Genomic DNA, 25,307 nt, shown 5'->3' on the forward strand with positions numbered 1-25,307 from the left:
TCAAATATATTCATCCAATGGAGTCGCTAACTGTAAAGCCTCATCAAGAGACTCAACCCAGAACGCAGCAGCAGCAGTGACAGAAGCAATGTATGCAAGGGGCTGCAGGATAAAACCCTGTTAAATAAACATTTTTTATCCATTGGATCTAAAAAGCACAACTGTCCTCGCCAGAGGTAGTGGTACGCTTAGCTAGAGTAGAAACTCTTCTCTCCACCTTAGGAACTGTCTGCCAGAAGTCCCGTGTGGTGGTAACTATTAGAAAACATTCTTCTAAAAAATAGGAGAGGAAGAGAACGGCACACCTGGTCTATCCCATTCCTTAAAAAAAAAAAAATTTTTTAGTAAACCTCTTTAGGTATTGGAAAAACATCAGTACACACCGGCACTGCATATTATTTATCCAGTCTACACAATTTCTCTGGCCCTGCGATTGTACACATTCATTCAGAGCAGCCAAAGCCTCCCTGAGCAACAAGTGGAGGTTCTCAAGCATAAAATTTAAATGTAGAAATATCAGAATCAGGTTAAATCATCTTCCCTGGGTCAAAAAAATCACCCACAGACTAAGCATATTGTGAGGTAGTATCATACATGGTTCTTAAAGCGTCTGTATGCTCTGTATCTACCCCCAGAGCTATCTGCTTTCCTTTAATTTCAGGTAGTCTGACTAATACTGCTGCCAGAGTATTATTCACCACCTTTGCCATGTCTTGTAAAATAAACGCTATGGACGCCCTTGATGTACTTGGCGCTATTTGAGCGTGAGTCCCTGAAGCGGGAGTCGAAGGGTCTGACACGTGGGGAGAGTTAATCGGCATAACTTTCCCCTCGACAGAATCCCCTGGTAAAATAAACGCTATGGGTGCCCTTGATGTACTTGGCGCCATTTGAGCGCGAGTCCCTAAAGCGGGAGTCAAAAGGTCTGACACGTGGGGAGAGTTAGTCGGCATAACTACCCCCACGACAGAATCCTCTGGTGATAATGTTTTTAAAGACAAAAAATTATCTTTATTGTTTAACATGAAATCAGTACATCTGGTACACATTCTAAGATGGGGTTCCACCATGGCTTTAAAACATAATGAACACAGAGCTTCCTCTATGTCAGACATGTTAGAACAGACTAATAATGAGACTAATAAGCTTGGAAAACACTTCAAATCAAGTTAACAAGCAAATATATAAAACGTTACTGTGCCTTTAAGAGAAACAAATTTTGTCAAAATTTGAAAAACAGTGAAAAAAGGCAGTAAAACAAACAAAATTTTTACAGTACATGTAATAAGGTAACAGAGCATTGCACCCACTTGCAAATGGATGATTAACCCCTTAATGCAAAAAAACAGATAAAAAAAACGACATAAGACGTTTTTAAAAACAGACAAACAAAACTGCCACAGCAGAGCTGTGGATTACCTTCCCTATAAACGATTTTGGAAGTCTTTTTAGCCCTTTAGAAATGTCCTGTAGTATTCATGGGACTGCTGAGGGAATCTGGATAATTCATTTTGTAATTTTAACTGCGCAAAAAAGGGCTAAATTAGGCCCCTCCCACTCATATTACAACAGTGGGAAGCTTCAGTTAACTGTTTCTATGCAAAATTTAAGCCAGCCATGTGGAAAAAACTTAGGCCCCAATAAGTTTTATCACCAAACATATGTTAAAAAACGATTAAACATGCCAGCAAACGTTTTAAAACACAGTTTTACAAGAGTATGTATCTCTATTAATAAGCCTGATACCAGTCGCTTTTACTGCATTTAAGGCTATACCAACATTACAGTGTTATCACCAATGTACGTTAAAAAACGATTAAACATGCCAGCAAACGTTTTAAAACACATTTTTATAAGAGTATGTATCTCTATTAATAAGCCTGATACCAGTCGCTATCGCTGCATTTAAGGCTTTACTTACATTACTTCGGTATCAGCAGTATTTTCTTAGTCAATTCCATTCCTAGAAAAATATTTTACTGCACATACCTTATCTGCAGGAAAACCTGCACGCCATTCACCCTCTGAAGTACCTCACTCCTCAGAATGTGTGAGAACAGCAAATGGATCTCAGTTACGTCTGCTAAGATCATAGAAAAACGCAGGCAGATTCTTCTTCCAAATACTGCCTGAGATAAACAGCACACTCAGGTGCCATTTAAAAATAACAAACTTTTGATTGAAGAATAAACTAAGTATAAATCACCACAGACTCTCACGACCTCCTATCTATGTTGAGGCTTGCAAGAGAATGACTGAATATAGCAGTTAGGGGAGGAGCTATATAGCAGCTTTGCTGTGGGTGGACTCTTGCAACTTCCTGTTGGGAAGGAGAATATATTCCATAAGTAATGGATGATCCGTGGACTGGATACACTTAACAAGAGAAACAGAGGCATTCCTGAACTGCGTTCAGGACCTTTCTCCCTGCGAGTAGTAGTTCCAGTTACAGTAAGGGAACGGGGTCTAGGATTCTATTTAAATCTGTTCGTGGTTCCCAAAAATGAGGGAACTTTTCGACCTATTCTAGACCTAAAGTGTCTCAACAAGTTTCTGATGGATCTGATGGCGTCTCGCAGAACGTCAAGTTTTCAAGGTACGGCTCAAGGTTAAAGGGACACTGTACCCAAAAATTTTCTTTTGTGATTCAGATAGAGCATGAAATTTTAAGCAACTTTCTAATTTACTCCTATTATCAAATTTTCTTCATTCTCTTGGTATCTTTATTTGAAACGCAAGAATGTAAGTTTAGATGCCGGCCCATTTTTGGTGAACAACCTGGGTTGTCCTTGCTGATTGGTGGATAAATTCATCCACCAATAAAAAAGTGCTGTCCAGAGTCCTGAAACCAAAAAAAGCTTAGATGCCTTCTTTTTCAAATAATGATAGCAAGAGAACGAAGAAAAATTGATAATAGGAGTAAATTAGAAAGTTGCTTAAAATTGCATGCTCAATCTGAATCACGAAAGAAAAAATTTGGGTACAGTGTCCCTTTAAGAGATCCGCAGGCCGCTCTGATAAGTGCTCTGGCAGTTCCTTGGGATTTCGGTCTAGCATACCTGTTTCTGCCGTTTGCACTCCTTCCACGAGTCTATGCTCGTATCAAACAGGAGAGAGTGTTGGTAATTCTAATAGCTCCTGCATGGTCTTGCAGGATCTGGTATGTAGATCTAGTGATAAGCAAGCCTGGTCAGATTTCTGTTTTATCTATTTTGTTTCATAAGTGTCTGGCGGGTGCCAGATGTTCAATCTTTTTGTCAGGCCCTGATCAGAATCAGGCCTGTGTTTAAACCTGTTACTCCTCCTTGGAGTCTTAACATTGTTCTTAAAGTTTTGCAGCAGGCTCCGTTTGAGCCTATGCATTCCAAAGATATTAAAGTGCATGTAAACTCACCGATACTCGACATTCACAAACGTTTCATCATAAAAGAATAGCATAACTTTAATTCATGAATTTACTGCAAACGTCATATAATACCTATTTATATACCTATATAACTCCCAAAGTCTTGATTTCTCCCTCCGCCCGCCATTTTGTTCCGCTTTCTTAACATTGATTGACATTTCCCTAAACTAATAATGTGGCGTACCCCGTGGCGTCCAGCCCCCTTTTCATAACGTCATTTTAAATCTCTGCGCATGCGTCTTTTATATGCGCATGTGTATAACCACTTGAGCTGTATTTCTAAGCGATGCGCGCACACGCTCTAAGCATGGGCATATAAAGCCCGCATTCACAACCTCAGTGTATTTCACAGGACCTGCAAGTAAGTATCAATGCTGCGCCGCAAACTGTTTGAAATGGAAAATCAATAACAAACATATTCGGCACTCAATTACAAACGCATGCGCACAAACTGTAGCCGTCGTGAACGCGCAAGAGTGATACGTCAGAGCGGGCGGGACCGCTCTAGTCGTTATACGCTGAAAATAAAGGAAGTTATGGATGGGAGGAGCGGAGCATGAAAACGGAGCAAAGTTAGTAACGTAATTATTAATTTATATGTTCTGTAGATATAAAAAAAAAATATGCGGTATTGATAATGGAGTCCATAAAAACTGATTTTGAGGGTCAATATGTAAAAAATTTACATCCACTTTAAGTTATCTTGGAAGGTTTTGTTTTCTTATTGCCATCTCTTCTGCTAGGGGAGTTTCAGAACTCTTGGCTTTGCAGTGTGATTAGCTTTACCTTATCTTTCATGTGGATAAGGTGGTTCTTCGTACTAAATTGGGGTTTCTCCCTAAAGTGGTTTCAGTTAGAAATTTTAATCAGGATATTGTTGTTCCTTCTCTCTTTCCCAATCCTTCTTCTCATAAAGAACGTCTGTTGTACAACTTGGATGTTGTGGGTGCTCTAAAATTCTACCTTCAGGCGACTAGGATTTTCACCAGTCTTCTGCTCGGTTTGTTTGTTTCTCAGAAAAGCGTAAGGGTCAAAAGACTACTGCTACTTTTCTCTCTGGTTGAGAAGTATAATTCGTTTCGCTTTTAAGACTGCGGGACAGTCGTTGGCTTTCAGAAATTAAGCTTCTGTGGAACAGATTTGCAAAGCTGCAACTTAGTCCTCACTGCATATTTTTTTAAAATGTTATAAATTTGATACTTTGTCTCGGCTGAGGCTTCTTTTAGGGAGAAAGGTTCTTGAAGCGGTGGTGCCTTCCGTTTAGGTCTGCCTGTCTTGTTCTCCCTCCCTATTCATTCCTTGTTCTCTAGCTTGGGTATTTGGTTTCCACTAGTAATTGAATGACGTTGTGGACTCTCCATATCTTAAGAAAACAACATTTATGCTTACGTGATAACTTTCTTTCTTTACGGATAGGAGAGTCCACTACCCCACCCTTAATTAAGACTTATTTTTTTACTAAACCTCAGGCAACTCTACACCATTTCCCTTTGGTCGCATAACTGGGAATTATGGGTAGGGGAGTGACATTTAACAGCTTTGCTGTGGTGCTCTTTGCCTCCTCCTGCTCTCTAGGAGTGATATTCCCACTACTTCTATTTTAAAATATTCTTTGTTTTCTTGTTATCCTTTGTTGAAAAGCAGTGAGGTAAGTTCAGGAGTGTGCACGTGTCTGCAGCACTATATGGCAACAGTTTTGCAACAATGTTATAAATTAGCAAGAACACTAGATGGCAGCACTATTTACGTTACCTATCTAGATATATCTTCAAAAAATAATAACATGAGAACATAGCAAATTTGATAGAGAATAGAATTTTAAAAAGCTTCCAATTTACTTCTATCTGAATTATGAAAGAAAACAAATGGGTTTCATGTCCTTTTAAGACTGCATTTAAAGAGCTGTTGTGAACGGCTAAAATGTTAATAGTGCCAGCCATTCAAGTGAGTGAAGGAGCAGACTGAAAAAGCAAACACAAGTGGCATTGGCTTTTATAAACTTCTAAGATTTTGCTAGCTCTACACAATATACCTAATACACAGAACGCAAAACAATTATTTTAAGAAAAATAGACAGTTGGGGTAGATAAGTAATAATGTGCAATTTCCATACAAAAACACGGATACTTACTCTGACTTCATTAACATCATCAGAATAATCAACACTCTGGCATATATAACTGTATCCTGCAGCTTTTGCTCCTAAAAATAGCTGTGTAAAAATAAAGAAAGTTAGATTTAAATTATTTAACAGTTAAGGTTATTGAAAGTCATATTAATAAGTTCAACGAGAAGCCATAGCTTACATAGTTTTAAAATAGCAGCTCTGCAGAACACAGCATGCAACAAAACTTACATTTAATAACATCTAATTTAAATAAGATTTTCTAAACTTTTTTTTTCCCCAAGTTCTTTTTATCAAGAATCCAACCAAAAAGGAATATATAATACATAGCAAATTACAGATATGTAGATATCCTTGTTAGATTCTTGTTTTTACAGTTTACAATAAACTAGTATAAATATAACCTTTGTGTCTCAGTGCCTTCAAAGTATTTCTCAACATCAACCGTGTAATACTATACATTAAACACGCCTGTCTGAGTACTAAAAAAAAAAATAGAAGTCCTAGTAAGTCATTGGTTATGAGAGGACTCTAAGGGCTAGATTTATTAAAGCTGAGGCGTACAGGGGCGTGTATACGCGCCACTGTACGCCTCAGCTCGCCTGTGGCGGGGCGAAAATACCCAGGCATTCGGCATTGCACACGAGCGCAATTTTGCGCTCGCGTGCAATCCCGCCCCCTGACCGCGCACAGCCAATCACGCACGGGCAGGAGCTGTCAATCTCCTCGGTCGTACTCAACCGAGGAGATTGAATTTCGCCAGTTTAGAGGTGGCGAAGAGCGTTATCAAGCAGCGGTCTGGTGACCGCTGCTTGATAAATCACGGCGAGCAAGTTCTTGTGCGAACTTGCTGCCGTAGGGGCTTCATAAATCTAGCCCTAAGTGATAGTTTGTTTAGATACTGATCCCAAGTGCATTGCCGTTCAATAAATTGGTCTCTTTTGCCCGACATAGGACCTGTATTACTATAGTTCAATCAAATTTGTTATCTTACTGCGCCATAAATCTAAGGTGGGCACTACTGTAGATCTCCAGTTTTGTGCAATTTGAACCTTGACACTATTTATCATCATTTTTAATAAGGGTTTAAAGTGGGCCTGAGATAATTTAGTGGATTTATTAAGTAACCATATCAATGGATCTAACTGGAGAAGGGTCTGAAAAATGTCTTCAATTTCTCTTATGTCTCTCTACATAGAATTTGCACCACCACATATGTCCCATATTACTTCCCATATGACCACAACGCCAGCACCAGTTCCTGGTTTTGGGGAAAAGTTTGTTGATTCTTTTAAGAGTCAAATATCAACAATGCAAAATTTTGTAGTTTATCTCAAGGATGGATGAAGAGGAGGAGAAGGACTTTGATTATGAAAAATGTTAGAAGCTGTTTGAGGTGTAATAATCACTCCTAGCTCTCTTTCCCAAGTTTCGATAGAGTGTGGTAAATTGCCTGGGGGTGGTTGTGTGATGACTTTATGAATATATGATAAACTATGTTTAATAGAGGGTGTGGAATTAAATATTTTTTCAAAGTTGGTTAGAGAGCGCGTCAAGTTTCTTGAGTGTTGGTGAGAAGTAACGTAGTGGTGTACTCTTCTATAAGAAAAGCAATTATTAGCCGATGAGAAACCTCTCTCAATCAGGTGTTCTTGTGTACATAGCACCTCATTGCTCAATATGTGGTAAATAGAAATATCTTGAAGAGCAAAATCAGCATCCGTGTTTCTAATTAACTCCTTAATAGAGAATTCACTGTTAAAGAATTGATGTTAGTGGGCCTGGGAATGAAGTAATGTAAGGATTTGTCCTAATTGTGTTGTCCCACATTTTTAAAGTTTCGTGTGTGATCAGATTGTTGACCTGACCATCCATTGGGTGCCAGCAAGCCGATGAGAGGTTAATGTTTGGGTTTAGGTTCTCCTCTAGTGTAATCCATCTCTTACGATCTTTGTGAATTCTCCAATCTAAAATTCTTTAAAGGAATATAGATCGTCTATAGGAATCGATGTCAGGAACACCCAGACCACCTTGGGTGGTGAAATGTGACATTGTTATTTTGTTTATCCTAGGAGGGCATCTATTCCATATGAAGGAACCGAACAACTGCTGTATTTGTGAGATATAAATTATGGTTCAAGGGGATGGGGAAAGTTAGAAAAATATATAAGAGAGCCAAAGAAAGGCATTCATTTTAATGGTATTAATCCTACTAAGCCAAGAAAGATTTTTTTTCTAGCCCAAGATGAGAGGTCTCTCATCAGGGTAGTTCTAATTGGTAAATAGGAATTCAATTATCAGACAATCAAGACGCTTTATTTAAATTAAACTAAGTATTTCAGGGAGTCTTTGCTTTACTTAAATGGGCACAATTTAGTAATTTGAGTTTCTAGTTGAGGGTCAATAGCTACTCCCAATATCTCCAACATAAGAGTTATTAATTTTAAAATTGGTGATTTTAAAGAATGTGTCAAGTTTTTCGAGGAGAGGGGGAATTGACTTAAAGGGACACTGAACCCAAATTTTTTCTATTGTGATTCCAATAGAGCATCAAATTTTTAGAAACTTTCTAATTTACTCCTATTATCACATTTTCTTCATTCTCTTGGTATCTTTATTTGAAATGCAAGAATGTAAGTTTAGATGCTGGCCCATTTTTGGTGAACAACCTGGGTTGTTCTTTCTGATTGGTGGATAAATTCCTCCACCAATAAAAAACAGAATTTATGTTTACCTGATAAATTACTTTCTCCAACGGTGTGTCCGGTCCACGGCGTCATCCTTACTTGTGGGATATTCTCTTCCCCAACAGGAAATGGCAAAGAGCCCAGCAAAGCTGGTCACATGATCCCTCCTAGGCTCCGCCTACCCCAGTCATTCGACCGACGTTAAGGAGGAATATTTGCATAGGAGAAACCATATGGTACCGTGGTGACTGTAGTTAAAGAAAATAAATTATCAGACCTGATTAAAAAAACCAGGGCGGGCCGTGGACCGGACACACCGTTGGAGAAAGTAATTTATCAGGTAAACATAAATTCTGTTTTCTCCAACATAGGTGTGTCCGGTCCACGGCGTCATCCTTACTTGTGGGAACCAATACCAAAGCTTTAGGACACGGATGAAGGGAGGGAGCAAATCAGGTCACCTAAATGGAAGGCACCACGGCTTGCAAAACCTTTCTCCCAAAAATAGCCTCAGAAGAAGCAAAAGTATCAAACTTGTAAAATTTGGTAAAAGTGTGCAGTGAAGACCAAGTCGCTGCCCTACATATCTGATCAACAGAAGCCTCGTTCTTGAAGGCCCATGTGGAAGCCACAGCCCTAGTGGAATGAGCTGTGATTCTTTCGGGAGGCTGCCGTCCGGCAGTCTCGTAAGCCAATCTGATGATGCTTTTAATCCAAAAAGAGAGAGAGGTAGAAGTTGCTTTTTGACCTCTCCTTTTACCAGAATAAACAACAAACAAGGAAGATGTTTGTCTAAAATCCTTTGTAGCATCTAAATAGAATTTTAGAGCGCGAACAACATCCAAATTGTGCAACAAACGTTCCTTCTTTGAAACTGGTTTCGGACACAGAGAAGGTACGATAATCTCCTGGTTAATGTTTTTGTTAGAAACAACTTTTGGAAGAAAACCAGGCTTAGTACGTAAAACCACCTTATCTGCATGGAACACCAGATAAGGAGGAGAACACTGCAGAGCAGATAATTCTGAAACTCTTCTAGCAGAAGAAATTGCAACTAAAAACAAAACTTTCCAAGATAATAACTTAATATCAACGGAATGCAAGGGTTCAAACGGAACCCCCTGAAGAACTGAAAGAACTAAATTGAGACTCCAAGGAGGAGTCAAAGGTTTGTAAACAGGCTTAATTCTAACCAGAGCCTGAACAAAGGCTTGAACATCTGGCACAGCGGCCAGCTTTTTGTGAAGTAACACAGACAAGGCAGAAATCTGTCCCTTCAGGGAACTTGCAGATAATCCTTTTTCCAATCCTTCTTGAAGGAAGGATAGAATCCTAGGAATCTTAACCTTGTCCCAAGGGAATCCTTTAGATTCACACCAACAGATATATTTTTTCCAAATTTTGTGGTAAATCTTTCTAGTTACAGGCTTTCTGGCCTGAACAAGAGTATCGATAACAGAATCTGAGAATCCTCGCTTCGATAAGATCAAGCGTTCAATCTCCAAGCAGTCAGCTGGAGTGAAACCAGATTCGGATGTTCGAACGGACCCTGAACAAGAAGGTCTCGTCTCAAAGGTAGCTTCCAAGGAGGAGCCGATGACATATTCACCAGATCTGCGTACCAAGTCCTGCGTGGCCACGCAGGAGCTATCAAGATCACCGACGCCCTCTCCTGATTGATCCTGGCTACCAGCCTGGGGATGAGAGGAAACGGCGGGAACACATAAGCTAGTTTGAAGGTCCAAGGTGCTACTAGTGCATCCACTAGAGCCGCCTTGGGATCCCTGGATCTGGACCCGTAGCAAGGAACTTTGAAGTTCTGACGAGAGGCCATCAGATCCATGTCTGGAATGCCCCACAGCTGAGTGACTTGGGCAAAGATTTCCGGATGGAGTTCCCACTCCCCCGGATGCAATGTCTGACGACTCAGAAAATCCGCTTCCCAATTTTCCACTCCTGGGATGTGGATAGCAGACAGGTGGCAGGAGTGAGACTCCGCCCATAGAATGATTTTGGTCACTTCTTCCATCGCCAGGGAACTCCTTGTTCCCCCCTGATGGTTGATGTACGCAACAGTTGTCATGTTTTCTGATTGAAACCGTATGAACTTGGCCCTCGCAAGCTGAGGCCAAGCCTTGAGAGCATTGAATATCGCTCTCAGTTCCAGAATATTTATCGGTAGAAGAGATTCTTCCCGAGACCAAAGACCCTGAGCTTTCAGGGATCCCCAGACCGCGCCCCAGCCCATCAGACTGGCGTCGGTCGTGACAATGACCCACTCTGGTCTGCGGAATGTCATCCCTCGTGACAGGTTGTCCAGGGACAGCCACCAACGGAGTGAGTCTCTGGTCCTCTGATTTACTTGTATCTTCGGAGACAAGTCTGTATAGTCCCCATTCCACTGACTGAGCATGCACAGTTGTAATGGTCTTAGATGAATGCGTGCAAAAGGAACTATGTCCATTGCCGCTACCATCAACCCGATCACTTCCATGCACTGAGCTATGGAAGGAAGAGGAACGGAATGGAGTATCCGACAAGAGTCTAGAAGTTTTGTTTTTCTGGCCTCTGTCAGAAAAATCCTCATTTCTAAGGAGTCTATTATTGTTCCCAAGAAGGGAACCCTTGTTGACGGAGATAGAGAACTCTTTTCCACGTTCACTTTCCATCCATGAGATCTGAGAAAGGCCAGGACAATGTCCGTGTGAGCCTTTGCTTGAGGAAGGGACGACGCTTGAATCAGAATGTCGTCCAAGTAAGGTACTACAGCAATGCCCCTTGGTCTTAGCACAGCTAGAAGGGACCCTAGTACCTTTGTGAAAATCCTTGGAGCAGTGGCTAATCCGAAAGGAAGCGCCACGAACTGGTAATGTTTGTCCAGGAATGCGAACCTCAGGAACCGATGATGTTCCTTGTGGATAGGAATATGTAGATACGCATCCTTTAAATCCACCGTGGTCATGAATTGACCTTCCTGGATGGAAGGAAGAATAGTTCGAATGGTTTCCATCTTGAACGATGGAACCTTGAGAAACTTGTTTAAGATCTTGAGATCTAAGATTGGTCTGAACGTTCCCTCTTTTTTGGGAACTATAAACAGATTGGAGTAGAACCCCATCCCTTGTTCTCTTAATGGAACGGGATGAATCACTCCCATTTTTAACAGGTCTTCTACACAATGTAAGAATGCCTGTCTTTTTATGTGGTCTGAAGACAACTGAGACCTGTGGAACCTCCCCCTTGGGGGAAGTCCCTTGAATTCCAGAAGATAACCTTGGGAGACTATTTCTAGCACCCAAGGATCCAGAACATCTCTTGCCCAAGCCTGAGCGAAGAGAGAGAGTCTGCCCCCCACCAGATCCGGTCCCGGATCGGGGGCCAACATTTCATGCTGTCTTGGTAGCAGTGGCAGGTTTCTTGGCCTGCTTTCCCTTGTTCCAGCCTTGCATTGGTCTCCAAGCTGGCTTGGCTTGAGAAGTATTACCCTCTTGCTTAGAGGACGTAGCACTTTGGGCTGGTCCGTTTCTACGAAAGGGACGAAAATTAGGTTTATTTTTTGCCTTGAAAGGCCGATCCTGAGGAAGGGCGTGGCCCTTACCCCCAGTGATATCCGAGATAATCTCTTTCAAGTCAGGGCCAAACAGCGTTTTCCCCTTGAAAGGAATGTTAAGTAGCTTGTTCTTGGAAGACGCATCAGCCGACCAAGATTTCAACCAAAGCGCTCTGCGCGCCACAATAGCAAACCCAGAATTCTTAGCCGCTAACCTAGCCAATTGCAAAGTGGCGTCTAGGGTGAAAGAATTAGCCAATTTGAGAGCATTGATTCTGTCCATAATCTCCTCATAAGGAGGAGAATCACTGTCGACCGCCTTTATCAGCTCATCGAACCAGAAACATGCGGCTGTAGCGACAGGGACAATGCATGAAATTGGTTGTAGAAGGTAACCCTGCTGAACAAACATCTTTTTAAGCAAACCTTCTAATTTTTTATCCATAGGATCTTGAAAGCACAACTATCCTCTATGGGTATAGTGGTGCGTTTGTTTAAAGTGGAAACCGCTCCCTCGACCTTGGGGACTGTCTGCCATAAGTCCTTTCTGGGGTCGACCATAGGAAACAATATTTTAAATATGGGGGGAGGGACGAAAGGAATACCGGGCCTTTCCCATTCTTTATTAACAATGTCCGCCACCCGCTTGGGTATAGGAAAAGCTTCTGGGAGCCCCGGCACCTCTAGGAACTTGTCCATTTTACATAGTTTCTCTGGGATGACCAACTTGTCACAATCATCCAGAGTGGATAATACCTCCTTAAGCAGAATGCGGAGATGTTCCAACTTAAATTTAAATGCAATCACATCAGGTTCAGCTTGTTGAGAAATGTTCCCTGAATCAGTAATTTCTCCCTCAGACAAAACCTCCCTGGCCCCATCAGACTGAGTTAGGGGCCCTTCAGAAATATTAATATCAGCGTCGTCATGCTCTTCAGTATCTAAAACAGAGCAGTCGCGCTTACGCTGATAAGTGTTCATTTTGGCTAAAATGTTTTTGACAGAATTATCCATTACAGCCGTTAATTGTTGCATAGTAAGGAGTATTGGCGCGCTAGATGTACTAGGGGCCTCCTGAGTGGGCAAGACTCGTGTAGACGAAGGAGGGAATGATGCAGTACCATGCTTACTCCCCTCACTTGAGGAATCATCTTGGGCATCATTGTCATTGTCACATAAATCACATTTATTTAAATGAATAGGAATTCTGGCTTCCCCACATTCAGAACACAGTCTATCTGGTAGTTCAGACATGTTAAACAGGCATAAACTTGATAACAAGTACAAAAAACGTTTTAAAATAAAACCGTTACTGTCACTTTAAATTTTAAACTGAACACACTTTATTACTGCAAATGCGAAAAAACATGAAGGAATTGTTCAAAATTTACCAAATTTTCACCACAGTGTCTTAAAGCCTTAAAAGTATTGCACACCAAATTTGGAAGCTTTAACCCTTAAAATAACGGAACCGGAGCCGTTTTGAACTTTAACCCCTTTACAGTCCCTGGTATCTGCTTTGCTGAGACCCAACCAAGCCCCAAGGGGAATACGATACCAAATGACGCCTTCAGAAAGTCTTTTCTAAGTATCAGAGCTCCTCTCACATGCGACTGCATGCCATGCCTCTCAAAAACAAGTGCGCAACACCGGCGCGAAAATGAGGCTCTGCCTATGCTTTGGGAAAGCCCCTAAAGAATAAGGTGTCTAAAACAGTGCCTGCCGATCAAAATACCCAGATAAAATGATTCCTCAAGGCTAAATATGTGTTAATAATCAATCGATTTAGCCCAAAAAAAGTCTACAGTCTTAATAAGCCCTTTTTGAAGCCCTTATTTACAATCGTAATAAACATGGCTTACCGGATCCCAGAGGGAAAATGACAGCTTCCAGCATTACATCGTCTTGTTAGAATGTGTCATACCTCAAGCAGCAAGAGACTGCTCACTGTTCCCCCAACTGAAGTTAATTGCTCTCAACAGTCCTGTGTGGAACAGCCATGGATTTTAGTGACGGTTGCTAAAATCATTTTCCTCATACAAACAGAAATCTTCATCTCTTTTCTGTTTCTGAGTAAATAGTACATACCAGCACTATTTCAAAATAACAAACTCTTGATTGAATAATAAAAACTACAGTTAAACACTAAAAAACTCTAAGCCATCTCCGTGGAGATGTTGCCTGTACAACGGCAAAGAGAATGACTGGGGTAGGCGGAGCCTAGGAGGGATCATGTGACCAGCTTTGCTGGGCTCTTTGCCATTTCCTGTTGGGGAAGAGAATATCCCACAAGTAAGGATGACGCCGTGGACCGGACACACCTATGTTGGAGAAAAGTGCTCTCCAGAGTGTGAACCAAAAAAAGCCTAGATGCCTTCTTTTTCAAATAAAGATAGCAAGAGAACGAAGAAAAATTGATAATAGGAGTAAATTAAAAAGTTGCTTAAAATTGCATGCTCTATCTGAATCACAAAAGAAAAAAATTGGGTTCAGTGTCCCTATAACCCCTTAATGACCACAGCACTTTTCCATTTTCTGTCCGTTTGGGACCAAGGCTATTTTAACATTTTTGCTATATTGTGTTTAGCTGTAATTTTCCTCTTACTCATTTACTGTACTGTTAGGGGTAATATGAACCTGACGGCAGCCATCTTGTTCCCCGCAGCCATCTTGTGATGATTAACATCCATTTTGGAATGATTTAACTTTATTATACTGGGTTATTATGTAGTGGGAATTATGTGCATGTTATGATAGTTTCCTTAGCTGTTCGGCCTTGTCAATGTACTCTGGCTATTTGCCCAGAAGAAGATAATGTCAATAAGATGGTTCAGAAACCTTGTTGTCTCCGCAGATGTTTACGTATTATGACTATGACATGATTGTTATGAGCTGGTGAATTCCCAGAATCACACTGTGCTGTACTGTGTAAAACTGTGTAAGATGACGCGGTCCTAACGTGTCATCCCCTTAACCCTGTATGCTGTTATAAGAAAACATAATTTATGCTTACCTGATAAATTCCTTTCTCCTGTAGTGTAGTCAGTCCACGGGTCATCCATTACTTATGGGATTATATCTCCTCCCTAACAGGAAGTGCAAGAGGATCACCCAAGCAGAGCTGCTATATAGCTCCTCCCCTCTACGTCATACCCAGTCATTCGACCGAAACCAAACGAGAAAGGAGAAACTATAGGGTGCAGTGGTGACTGGAGTTTAATTTAAAATTTAGACCTGCCGTAAAACAGGGCGGGCCGTGGACTGACTACACTACAGGAGAAAGGAATTTATTAGGTAAGCATAAATTATGTTTTCTCCTGTTAAGTGTAGTCAGTCCACGGGTCATCCATTACTTATGGGATACCAATACCAAAGCTAAAAGTACACGGATGACGGGAGGGACAGGCAGGACCTTTACACGGAAGGAACCACTGTCTGAAGAACCCTTCTCCCAAAAACAGCCTCCGAAGAAGCAAAAGTGTCAAATTTGTAAAATTTTGAAAAGGTGTGAAGTGAAGACCAAGTTGCAGCCTTGCAAATCTGTTCAACAGAGGCCTCATTTTTAAAGGCCCAAGTGGAAGCCACAGCTCTGGTAGAATGAGCTGTAATTCTTTCAGGAGGCTGCTGTCCAGCAGTCTCATAGGCTAAACGTATTATGCTACGGAGCCAGAAGGAGAGAGAGGTAGCTGAAGCCTTTTGACCTCTCCTTTGTCCAGAATAAACGACAAACAGGGAAGAAGTTTGTCGAAAATCTTTAGTTGCCTGCAAATAAAATTTCAGGGCACGGACGACGTCCAGATTGTGCAGAAGTCGTTCCTTCTTTGAGGATGGGTTAGGGCACAATGAAGGAACAACAATCTCTTGATTGATATTCCTATTAGTGACTACCTTAGGTAAGAACCCAGGTTTAGTACGCAAAACTACCTTGTCTGAATGAAAAATCAGATAAGGAGAATCACAATGTAAAGCCGATAACTCAGAGACTCTTCGAGCCGAGGAAATAGCCATTAAGAACAGAACTTTCCAAGATAACAGCTTGATATCAATGGAATGAAGGGGTTCAAACGGAACACCCTGTAAAACGTTAAGAACTAAGTTTAAGCTCCATGGCGGAGCAACAGTTTTAAACACAGGCTTAATCCTGGCCAAAGCCTGACAAAAAGCCTGAACGTCTGGAACTTCTGACAGACGCTTGTGTAAAAGGATGGACAGAGCTGAGATCTGTCCCTTTAACGAACTAGCAGATAAACCCTTTTCTAAACCTTCTTGTAGAAAAGACAATATCCTAGGAATCCTAACCTTACTCCATGAGTAACTCTTGGATTCGCACCAATGCAAGTATTAACGCCATATTTTATGGTAAATTTTCCTGGTAACAGGTTTCCTAGCCTGTATTAAGGTATCAATCACTGACTCCGAGAATCCACGCTTTGATAGAATCAAGCGTTCAATCTCCATGCAGTCAGCTTCAGAGAAATTAGATTTGGATGTTTGAAGGGACCCTGAACCAGAAGGTCCTGTCTCAGAGGCAGAGACCATGGTGGACAGGACGACATGTCCACTAGATCTGCATACCAGGTCCTGCGTGGCCACGCAGGCGCTATTAAAATCACTGATGCTCTCTCCTGTTTGATCCTGGCAATCAGTCGAGGAAGCATCGGGAATGGTGGAAACACATAAGCCATGTTGAAGACCCAAGGTGCTGTCAGAGCATCTATCAGAACCGCTCCCGGGTCCCTGGACCTGGATCCGTAACAAGGAAGCTTGGCGTTCTTGCGAGACGCCATGAGATCCAGATCTGGTTTGCCCCAACGCCGAAGCAGTTGGCCAAATACCTCCGGGTGAAGTTCCCACTCCCCCGGGTGAAAAGTCTGGCGACTTAGGAAATCCGCCTCCCAGTTCTCCACGCCTGGGATATGGATCTCTGACAGGTGGCAAGAGTGAGACTCTGCCCAGCGAATTATCTTTGAGACTTCCATCATCGCTAGGGAACTCCTTGTCCCTCCCTGATGGTTGATGTAAGCCACAGTCGTGATGTTGTCCGACTGAAACCTGATGAACTTCAGAGTTGCTAACTGAGGCCAAGCCAGAAGAGCATTGAGAACTGCTCTTAATTCCAGAATGTTTATTGGAAGGAGACTCTCCTCCTGAGTCCATGATCCCTGAGCCTTCAGGGAATTCCAGACAGCGCCCCAACCTAGGAGGCTGGCGTCTGTTGTTACAATCGTCCAATCTGGCCTGCTGAAGGGCAACCCCCTGGACAGATGTGGCCGAGAAAGCCACCATAGAAGAGAATCTCTGGTCTCTTGATCCAGATTCAGCATAGGGGACAAATCTGAGTAATCCCCATTCCACTGACTTAGCATGCACAATTGTAGTGGTCTGAGATGCAGGCGAGCAAAAGGTACTATGTCCATTGCCGCTACCATTAAGCCGATTACCTCCATGCATTGAGCCACTGACGGGTGTTGAATGGAATGAAGGACACGGCAAGCATTTAGAAGTTTTGTTAACCTGTCTTCTGTCAGGTAAATTTTCATTTCTACAGAATCTATAAGAGTCCCCAAGAAGGGAACTCTTGTGAGTGGCAAAAGAGAACTCTTTTCTATGTTCACCTTCCACCCATGCGACCTTAGAAATGCCAGAACCAACTCTGTATGAGACTTGGCAGTCTGGAAACTTGACGCTTGTATCAGAATGTCGTCTAGGTATGGAGCTACCGAAATTCCTCGCGGTCTTAGTACCGCCAGAAGAGAGCCCAGAACCTTTGTAAAGATTCTTGGAGCCGTGGCTAACCCGAAGGGAAGAGCTACAAACTGGTAATGCCTGTTTAGGAAGGCAAACCTTAGGTACCGATAATGATCCTTGTGAATCGGTATGTGAAGGTAGGCATCCTTTAAATCCACTGTGGTCATGTACTGACCCTTTTGGATCATAGGTAAGATTGTCCGAATAGTTTCCATTTTGAACGATGGAACTCTTAGGAATTTGTTTAGGATTTTTAAGTCCAAGATTGGTCTGAAAGTTCCCTCTTTTTTGGGAACCACAAACAGATTTGAGTAAAACCCTTGTCCGTGTTCCGACCGCGGAACTGGGTGGATCACTCCCATTAGTAAAAGGTCTTGTACACAGCGTAGAAACGCCTCTTTCTTTATCTGGTTTGCTGACAACCTTGAAAGATGAAATCTCCCTTTTGGGGGAGAAGCTTTGAAGTCCAGAAGATATCCCTGAGATATGATCTCTAACGCCCAGGGATCCTGGACATCTCTTGCCCAAGCCTGGGCGAAGAGAGAAAGTCTGCCCCCCACTAGATCCGTTTCCGGATCGGGGGCCCTCATTTCATGCTGTCTTAGGGGCAGCAGCAGGCTTTCTGGCCTGCTTGCCCTTGTTCCAGGACTGGTTAGGTTTCCAGCCCTGTCTGTAGCGAGCAACAGTTCCTTCCTGTTTTGGAGCGGAGGAAGTTGATGCTGCTCCTGCCTTGAAGTTACGAAAGGCACGAAAATTAGACTGTCTAGCCCTTGGTTTGGCTCTGTCTTGAGGCAGGGCATGGCCCTTACCTCCAGTAATGTCAGCGATAATTTCCTTCAAACCGGGCCTGAATAATGTCTGCCCTTTGAAAGGAATGTTAAGCAATTTAGATTTAGAAGTCACATCAGCTGACCAGGATTTAAGCCACAGTGCTCTGCGCGCCTGAATGGCGAATCCGGAATTCTTAGCCGTAAGTTTAGTTAAGTGTACCACGGCATCGGAAATAAATGAATTAGCTAGCTTAAGGACTCTAAGCTTGTCTGTAATCTCATCCAATGTAGCTGAGCTAATGGTCTCTTCCAGAGACTCAAACCAGAATGCCGCCGCAGCCGTGACAGGCGCAATGCATGCAAGGGGTTGTAATATAAAACCTTGTTGAACAAACATTTTCTTAAGGTAACCCTCTAACTTTTTATCCATTGTATCTGAAAAAGCACAGCTATCCTCCACCGGGATAGTGGTGCGCTTAGCCAGAGTAGAAACTGCTCCCTCCACCTTAGGGACCGTCTGCCATAAGTCCCGTGTGGTGGCGTCTATTGGAAACATTTTTCTAAATATAGGAGGGGGAGAAAAAGGCACACCGGGTCTATCCCACTCCTTGTTAACAATTTCTGTAAGCATTTTAGGTATAGGAAAAACGTCAGTACACGTTGGTACCGCAAAATATTTATCCAGCCTACATATTTTCTCTGGAATTGCAACCGTGTTACAATCATTCAGAGCCGCTAATACCTCCCCTAGCAATACACGGAGGTTCTCAAGCTTAAATTTAAAATTTGAAATGTCTGAGTCCAGTTTACTTGGATCAGATCCGTCACCCACAGAATGAAGCTCTCCGTCCTCATGTTCTGCAAATTGTGACGCAGTATCAGACATGGCTCTATTATTATCAGCACACTCTGTTCTCACCCCAGAGTGGTCGCGTTTACCCCTAAATTCTGGCAATTTAGATAATACTTCAGTCATAACATTAGCCATGTCTTGCAAAGTGATTTGTATGGGTCGCCCTGATGTACTTGGCGCCACAATATCACGCACCTCCTGAGCGGGAGACGAAGGTACTGACACGTGAGGGGAGTTAGTCGGCATAACTTCCCCCTCGTTGTCTGGTGAAATTTTCTTTACATGTACAGATTGGCTTTTATTTAAAGTAGCATCAATGCAATTACTACACAAATTTCTATTGGGCTCCACATTGGCCTTTAAACATATTGCACAAAGAGATTCCTCTGTGTCAGACATGTTTAAACAAACTAGCAATGAAACTAGCAAGCTTGGAAAATACTTTTCAAATATATTTACAAGTAATATAAAAAACGTTACTGTGCCTTTAAGAAGCACAAAGAAACTGTCACAGTTTGAACCAAATTAGTTATAGCAACCAAATTTTCACAGTAAATGCATTAAGTTAGCAAAGGATTGCACCCACCAGCAAAACAGAATTTATGCTTACCTGATAAATTACTTTCTCCAACGGTGTGTCCGGTCCACGGCGTCATCCTTACTTGTGGGATATTCTCTTCCCCAACAGGAAATGGCAAAGAGTCCCAGCAAAGCTGGCCATATAGTCCCTCCTAGGCTCCGCCCACCCCAGTAATTCGACCGACGGACAGGAGGAAATATATATAGGAGAAACCATATGGTACCGTGGTGACTGTAGTTAGAGAAAATAATTCATCAGACCTGATTAAAAAACCAGGGCGGGCCGTGGACCGGACACACCGTTGGAGAAAGTAATTTATCAGGTAAGCATAAATTCTGTTTTCTCCAACATTGGTGTGTCCGGTCCACGGCGTCATCCTTACTTGTGGGAACCAATACCAAAGCATTAGGACACGGATGAAGGGAGGGAGCAAATCAGGTCACCTAAATGGAAGGCACCACGGCTTGCAAAACCTTTCTCCCAAAAATAGCCTCCGACGAAGCAAAAGTATCAAATTTGTAAAATTTGGCAAAAGTGTGCAGTGAAGACCAAGTCGCTGCCTTACATATCTGGTCAACAGAAGCCTCGTTCTTGAAGGCCCATGTGGAAGCCACAGCCCTAGTGGAGTGAGCTGTGATTCTTTCAGGAGGCTGCCGTCCGGCAGTCTCATAAGCCAATCGGATGATGCTCTTAAGCCAAAAAGAAAGAGGTGTAGAAGTCGCTTTTTGACCTCTCCTTTTACCATAATAAACAACAAACAAGGAAGATGTTTGTCTGAAATCTTTAGTAGCCTCTAAATAGAATTTTAGAGCACGGACTACGTCCAAATTGTGTAACAAACGTTCCTTCTTTGAAACTGGATTCGGACACAAAGAAGGTACAACTATCTCCTGGTTAATATTTTTGTTAGAAACAACTTTAGGAAGAAAACCAGGCTTAGTACGCAAAACCACCTTATCTGCATGGAACACCAGATAGGGCGGAGAACACTGCAGAGCAGATAACTCTGAAACTCTTCTAGCAGAAGAAATAGCAACCAAAAACAAAACTTTCCAAGATAGTAACTTAATATCTATGGAATGTAAAGGTTCAAACGGAACCCCTTGAAGAACTGAAAGAACTAGATTTAGACTCCAGGGAGGAGTCAAAGGTCTGTAAACAGGCTTGATCCTAACCAGAGCCTGAACAAATGCTTGAACATCTGGCACAGCTGCCAGTCTTTTGTGCAGTAAAACAGATAAAGCAGAGATCTGTCCCTTTAGAGAACTTGCAGATAATCCTTTCTCCAAACCTTCTTGTAGAAAGGATAGAATCTTAGGAATTTTTATCTTGTTCCATGGAAATCCTTTGGATTCACACCAACAGATATATTTTTTCCATATTTTATGGGAAATTTTTCTAGTTACAGGCTTTCTAGCCTGAATCAGAGTATCTATTACAGAATCTGAAAACCCACGCTTTAATAAAATCAAGCGTTCAATCTCCAAGCCGTCAGTTGGAGGGAAACCAGATTCGGATGTTCGAATGGACCCTGAACAAGAAGGTCCTGTCTCAAAGGTAGCTTCCATGGTGGAGCCGATGACATATTCACCAGGTCTGCATACCAAGTCCTGCGTGGCCACGCAGGAGCTATCAAGATCACCGAGGCCCTCTCCTGATTGATCCTGGCTACCAGCCTGGGAATGAGAGGAAACAGTGGGAATACATAAGCTAGGTTGAAGGTCCAAGGTGCTACTAGTGCATCCACTAGGGTCGCCTTGGGAACCCTGGATCTGGACCCGTAGCAAGGAACCTTGAAGTTCTGACGAGACGCCATCAGATCCATGTCTGGAATGCCCCAAAATTGAGTTATTTGGGCAAAGATTTCCGGATGGAGTTCCCACTCCCCCGGATGGAATGTCTGACGACTCAGAAAATCCGCTTCCCAATTTTCCACTCCTGGGATGTGGATCGCAGACAAGTGGCAGGAGTGATCCTCCGCCCATTGAATTATTTTGGACACTTCTTTCATCGCCAGGGAACTCCTTGTTCCCCCCTGATGATTGATATATGCAACGGTCGTCATGTTGTCTGATTGGAACCTTATGAATTTGGCCTTTGCTAGTTGAGGCCAAGCTCTGAGAGCATTGAATATCGCTCTCAGTTCCAGAATGTTTATCGGGAGAAAAGACTCTTCCCGAGACCATAGACCCTGACCGCGCCCCAGCCCACTAGACTGGCGTCGGTCGTGACAATGACCCACTCTGGTCTGCGGAAGCTCATTCCCTGGGACAGATTGTCCAGGGTCAGCCACCAACGGAGTGAATCTCTGGTCTTTTGATCTACTTGAATCATCGGAGACAAGTCTGTATAATCCCCATTCCACTGTCTGAGCATGCACAGTTGTAATGGTCTTAGATGAATTCGTGCAAAAGGAACTATGTCCATTGTTGCAACCATCAATCCTATTACTTCCATGCACTGCGCTATGGAAGGACGAGGAACAGAATGAAGTACTTGACAAGAGCTTAGAAGTTTTGATTTTCTGACCTCTGTCAGAAAAATCCTCATTTCTAAAGAATCTATTATTGTTCCCAAGAAGGGAACTCTTGTCGACGGGGACAGAGAACTTTTTTCTTTGTTCACCTTCCATCCGTGAGATCTGAGAAAGGCTAGGACGATGTCCGTATGAGTATTTGCTTTTGACAGGGACGACGCTTGTATTAGGATGTCGTCCAAGTAAGGTACTACTGCAATGCCCCTTGGTCTTAGAACCGCTAGAAGGGACCCTAGTACCTTTGTGAAAATCCTTGGAGCAGTGGCTAATCCGAATGGAAGTGCCACAAACTGGTAATGCTTGTCCAGAAAAGCGAACCTTAGGAACTGATGATGTTCCTTGTGGATAGGAATATGTAGGTACGCATCCTTTAAATCCACGGTAGTCATAAATTGACTTTCCTGGATGGTGGGTAGGATCGTTCGAATAGTTTCCATTTTGAACGATGGTACCCTGAGAAATTTGTTTAGGATCTTCAAATCCAAAATTGGTCTGAATGTTCCCTCTTTTTTGGGAACTACGAACAGATTGGAATAAAATCCCATTCCTTGTTCTCTTATTGGAACTGGATGTATTACTCCCATCTTTAACAGGTCTTCTACACAATGTAAGAATGCCTGTCTCTTTATTTGGTTTGAGGATAAGTGAGACCTGTGAAACCTTCCCCTTGGGGGTAGTTCCTTGAATTCCAGGAGATAACCTTGAGAAACTATTTCTAGCGCCCAAGGATCCTGAACATCTCTTGCCCAAGCCTGAGCAAAGAGAGAGAGTCTGCCCCCCACTAGATCCGGTCCCGGATCGGGGGCTATCCCTTCATGCTGTTTTGGTAGCAGTGGTAGGCTTCTTGGCCTGCTTACCCTTGTTCCAGCCTTGCATTGGTTTCCAGGCTGGTTTGGGCTGTGAGGCATTACCCTCTTGCTTAGAGGATGCAGAATTAGAGGCTGGTCTGTTTCTGCGAAAGGGACGAAAATTAGGCTTATTTTTAGCCTTAAAAGACCTATCCTGTGGGAGGGCGTGGCCCTTTCCCCCAGTGATGTCTGAAATAATCTCTTTCAATTCTGGTCCAAATAATGTTATAACTTTGAAAGGGATGTTAAGCAATTTTGTCTTGGAAGACACATCCGCTGACCAAGACTTTAGCCAAAGCGCTCTGCGCGCCACGATAGCAAACCCTGAATTTTTCGCCGCTAATCTAGCTAATTGCAAAGCGGCATCTAAAACAAAAGAGTTAGCCAATTTAAGTGCGTGAACTCTGTCCATAACCTCCTCATATGGAGTTTCTCTACTGAGCGACTTTTCTAGTTCCTCGAACCAGAAACACGCTGCCGTAGTGACAGGAACAATGCATGAAATTGGTTGTAGAAGGTAACCTTGCTGTACAAAAATCTTTTTAAGCAAACCTTCTAATTTTTTATCCATAGGATCTTTAAAAGCACAACTATCTTCGATAGGAATAGTAGTGCGTTTGTTTAGAGTAGAAACCGCCCCCTCGACCTTCGGGACTGTCTGCCATAAGTCCTTTCTGGGGTCGACTATAGGAAATAATTTCTTAAATATAGGGGGGGGAACAAAAGGTATGCCGGGCTTTTCCCACTCTTTATTTACTATGTCCGCCACCCGCTTGGGTATAGGAAAAGCGTCAGGGGGCACCGGAACCTCTAGGAACTTGTCCATCTTACATAATTTCTCTGGAATGACCAAATTGTCACAATCATCCAGAGTAGATAACACCTCATTAAGCAGTGCGTGGAGATGTTCTAATTTAAATTTAAAAGTCACAACATCAGGTTCAGCTTGATGAGAAATTTTTTCTGAATCTGAGATTTCTCCATCAGACAAAACCTCCCTCATGGCCCCTTGAGATTGGTGTGAGGGTATGTCAGAACAATTATCATCAGCGCCCTCTTGCTCTTCAGTGTTTAAAACAGAGCAATCGCGCTTTCTCTGATAAATAGGCATTTTGGATAAAAGATTTGCTATAGAGTTATCCATTACAGCCGTTAATTGTTGCATGGTAATAAGTATTGGCGCACTAGATGTACTAGGGGCCTCCTGTGTGGGCAAAACTGGTGTAGACACAGTAGGGGATGATGTAGTATCATGTTTACTCCCCTCATTTGAGGAATCATCTTGGGCAATATCATTATCTGTGGCATTACTGTCCTTACTTTGTTTGGACGCTATGGCACAATTATCACATAAATTTAAATGGGGAGACACATTGGCTTTCATAAATATAGAACATAGCTTATCTGAAGGTACAGACATGTTAAACAGGCTTAAACTTGTCAACAAAGCACAAAAAACGTTTTAAAATAAAACCGTTACTGTCTCTTTAAATTTCAAACTGAAAACACTTTATTACTGAATATGTGAAAAAGTATGAAGGAATTGTTCAAAAATTACCAAAATTTCACCACAGTGTCTTAAAGCACTAAAAGTATTGCACACCAAATTTCAGAGCTTTAACCCTTAAAATAACGGAACCGGAGCCGGTTTAAATTTAACCCCTATACAGTCCCAGCTATAGTCTTTGCTGAGACCCAACCAAGCCCAGAGGGGAATACGATACCAAATGACGCCTTCTAGAAGCTTTTTTAGAGATTCTTAGATCCTCACACATGCATCTGCATGCCCTGCTCTCCAAAAACAACTGCGCAGTAATGGCGCGAAAATGAGGCTCAGTCTATAACTAGAAAGGCCCCCTGACTAAAAAAGGTGTCCAACACAGTGCCTGCCGTTTTTTAAACGTTCCCCAAGATTATAATGCCAATTGTTAGCTAGAATCTGAATAATATGCCCCAATAAAGCAATCGAATTAGCCCATAAAAATGTCTACCAGTTTTTTAGCCCTTTTTTAAGCCCTTTATTCTTATATGTTTAACTAAGAAAATGGCTTACCGGTCCCCATGAGGGGAAATGACAGCCTTCCAGCATTACTCAGTCTTGTTAGAAATATGGCTAGTCATACCTTTAAGCAGAAAAAGTCTGCTAACTGTTTCCCCCAACTGAAGTTACTTCATCTCAACAGTCCTGTGTGGAAACAGCAATC

At 42.4% G+C, this 25,307-nt stretch overlaps 1 protein-coding gene across 1 annotated transcript in view; it reads right to left on the reverse strand.

Annotated features, from left to right (window-relative positions):
- The window catches only part of ELOVL4 (ELOVL fatty acid elongase 4), a 204,933-nt gene that overhangs the window by 72,577 nt on the left and 107,049 nt on the right, over window positions 1–25,307 (reverse strand). Inside the window, exon 3 of the mRNA XM_053710473.1 lies at window positions 5,538–5,618. Within this exon, the coding sequence (XP_053566448.1) occupies window positions 5,538–5,618 (81 nt within the window). The remainder of the gene's footprint in view (window positions 1–5,537; window positions 5,619–25,307) is intronic.

This window comes from Bombina bombina, chromosome 4 (genome assembly GCF_027579735.1).
Source record: "Bombina bombina isolate aBomBom1 chromosome 4, aBomBom1.pri, whole genome shotgun sequence".
In the NCBI taxonomy this organism is placed as follows: domain Eukaryota; kingdom Metazoa; phylum Chordata; class Amphibia; order Anura; family Bombinatoridae; genus Bombina; species Bombina bombina.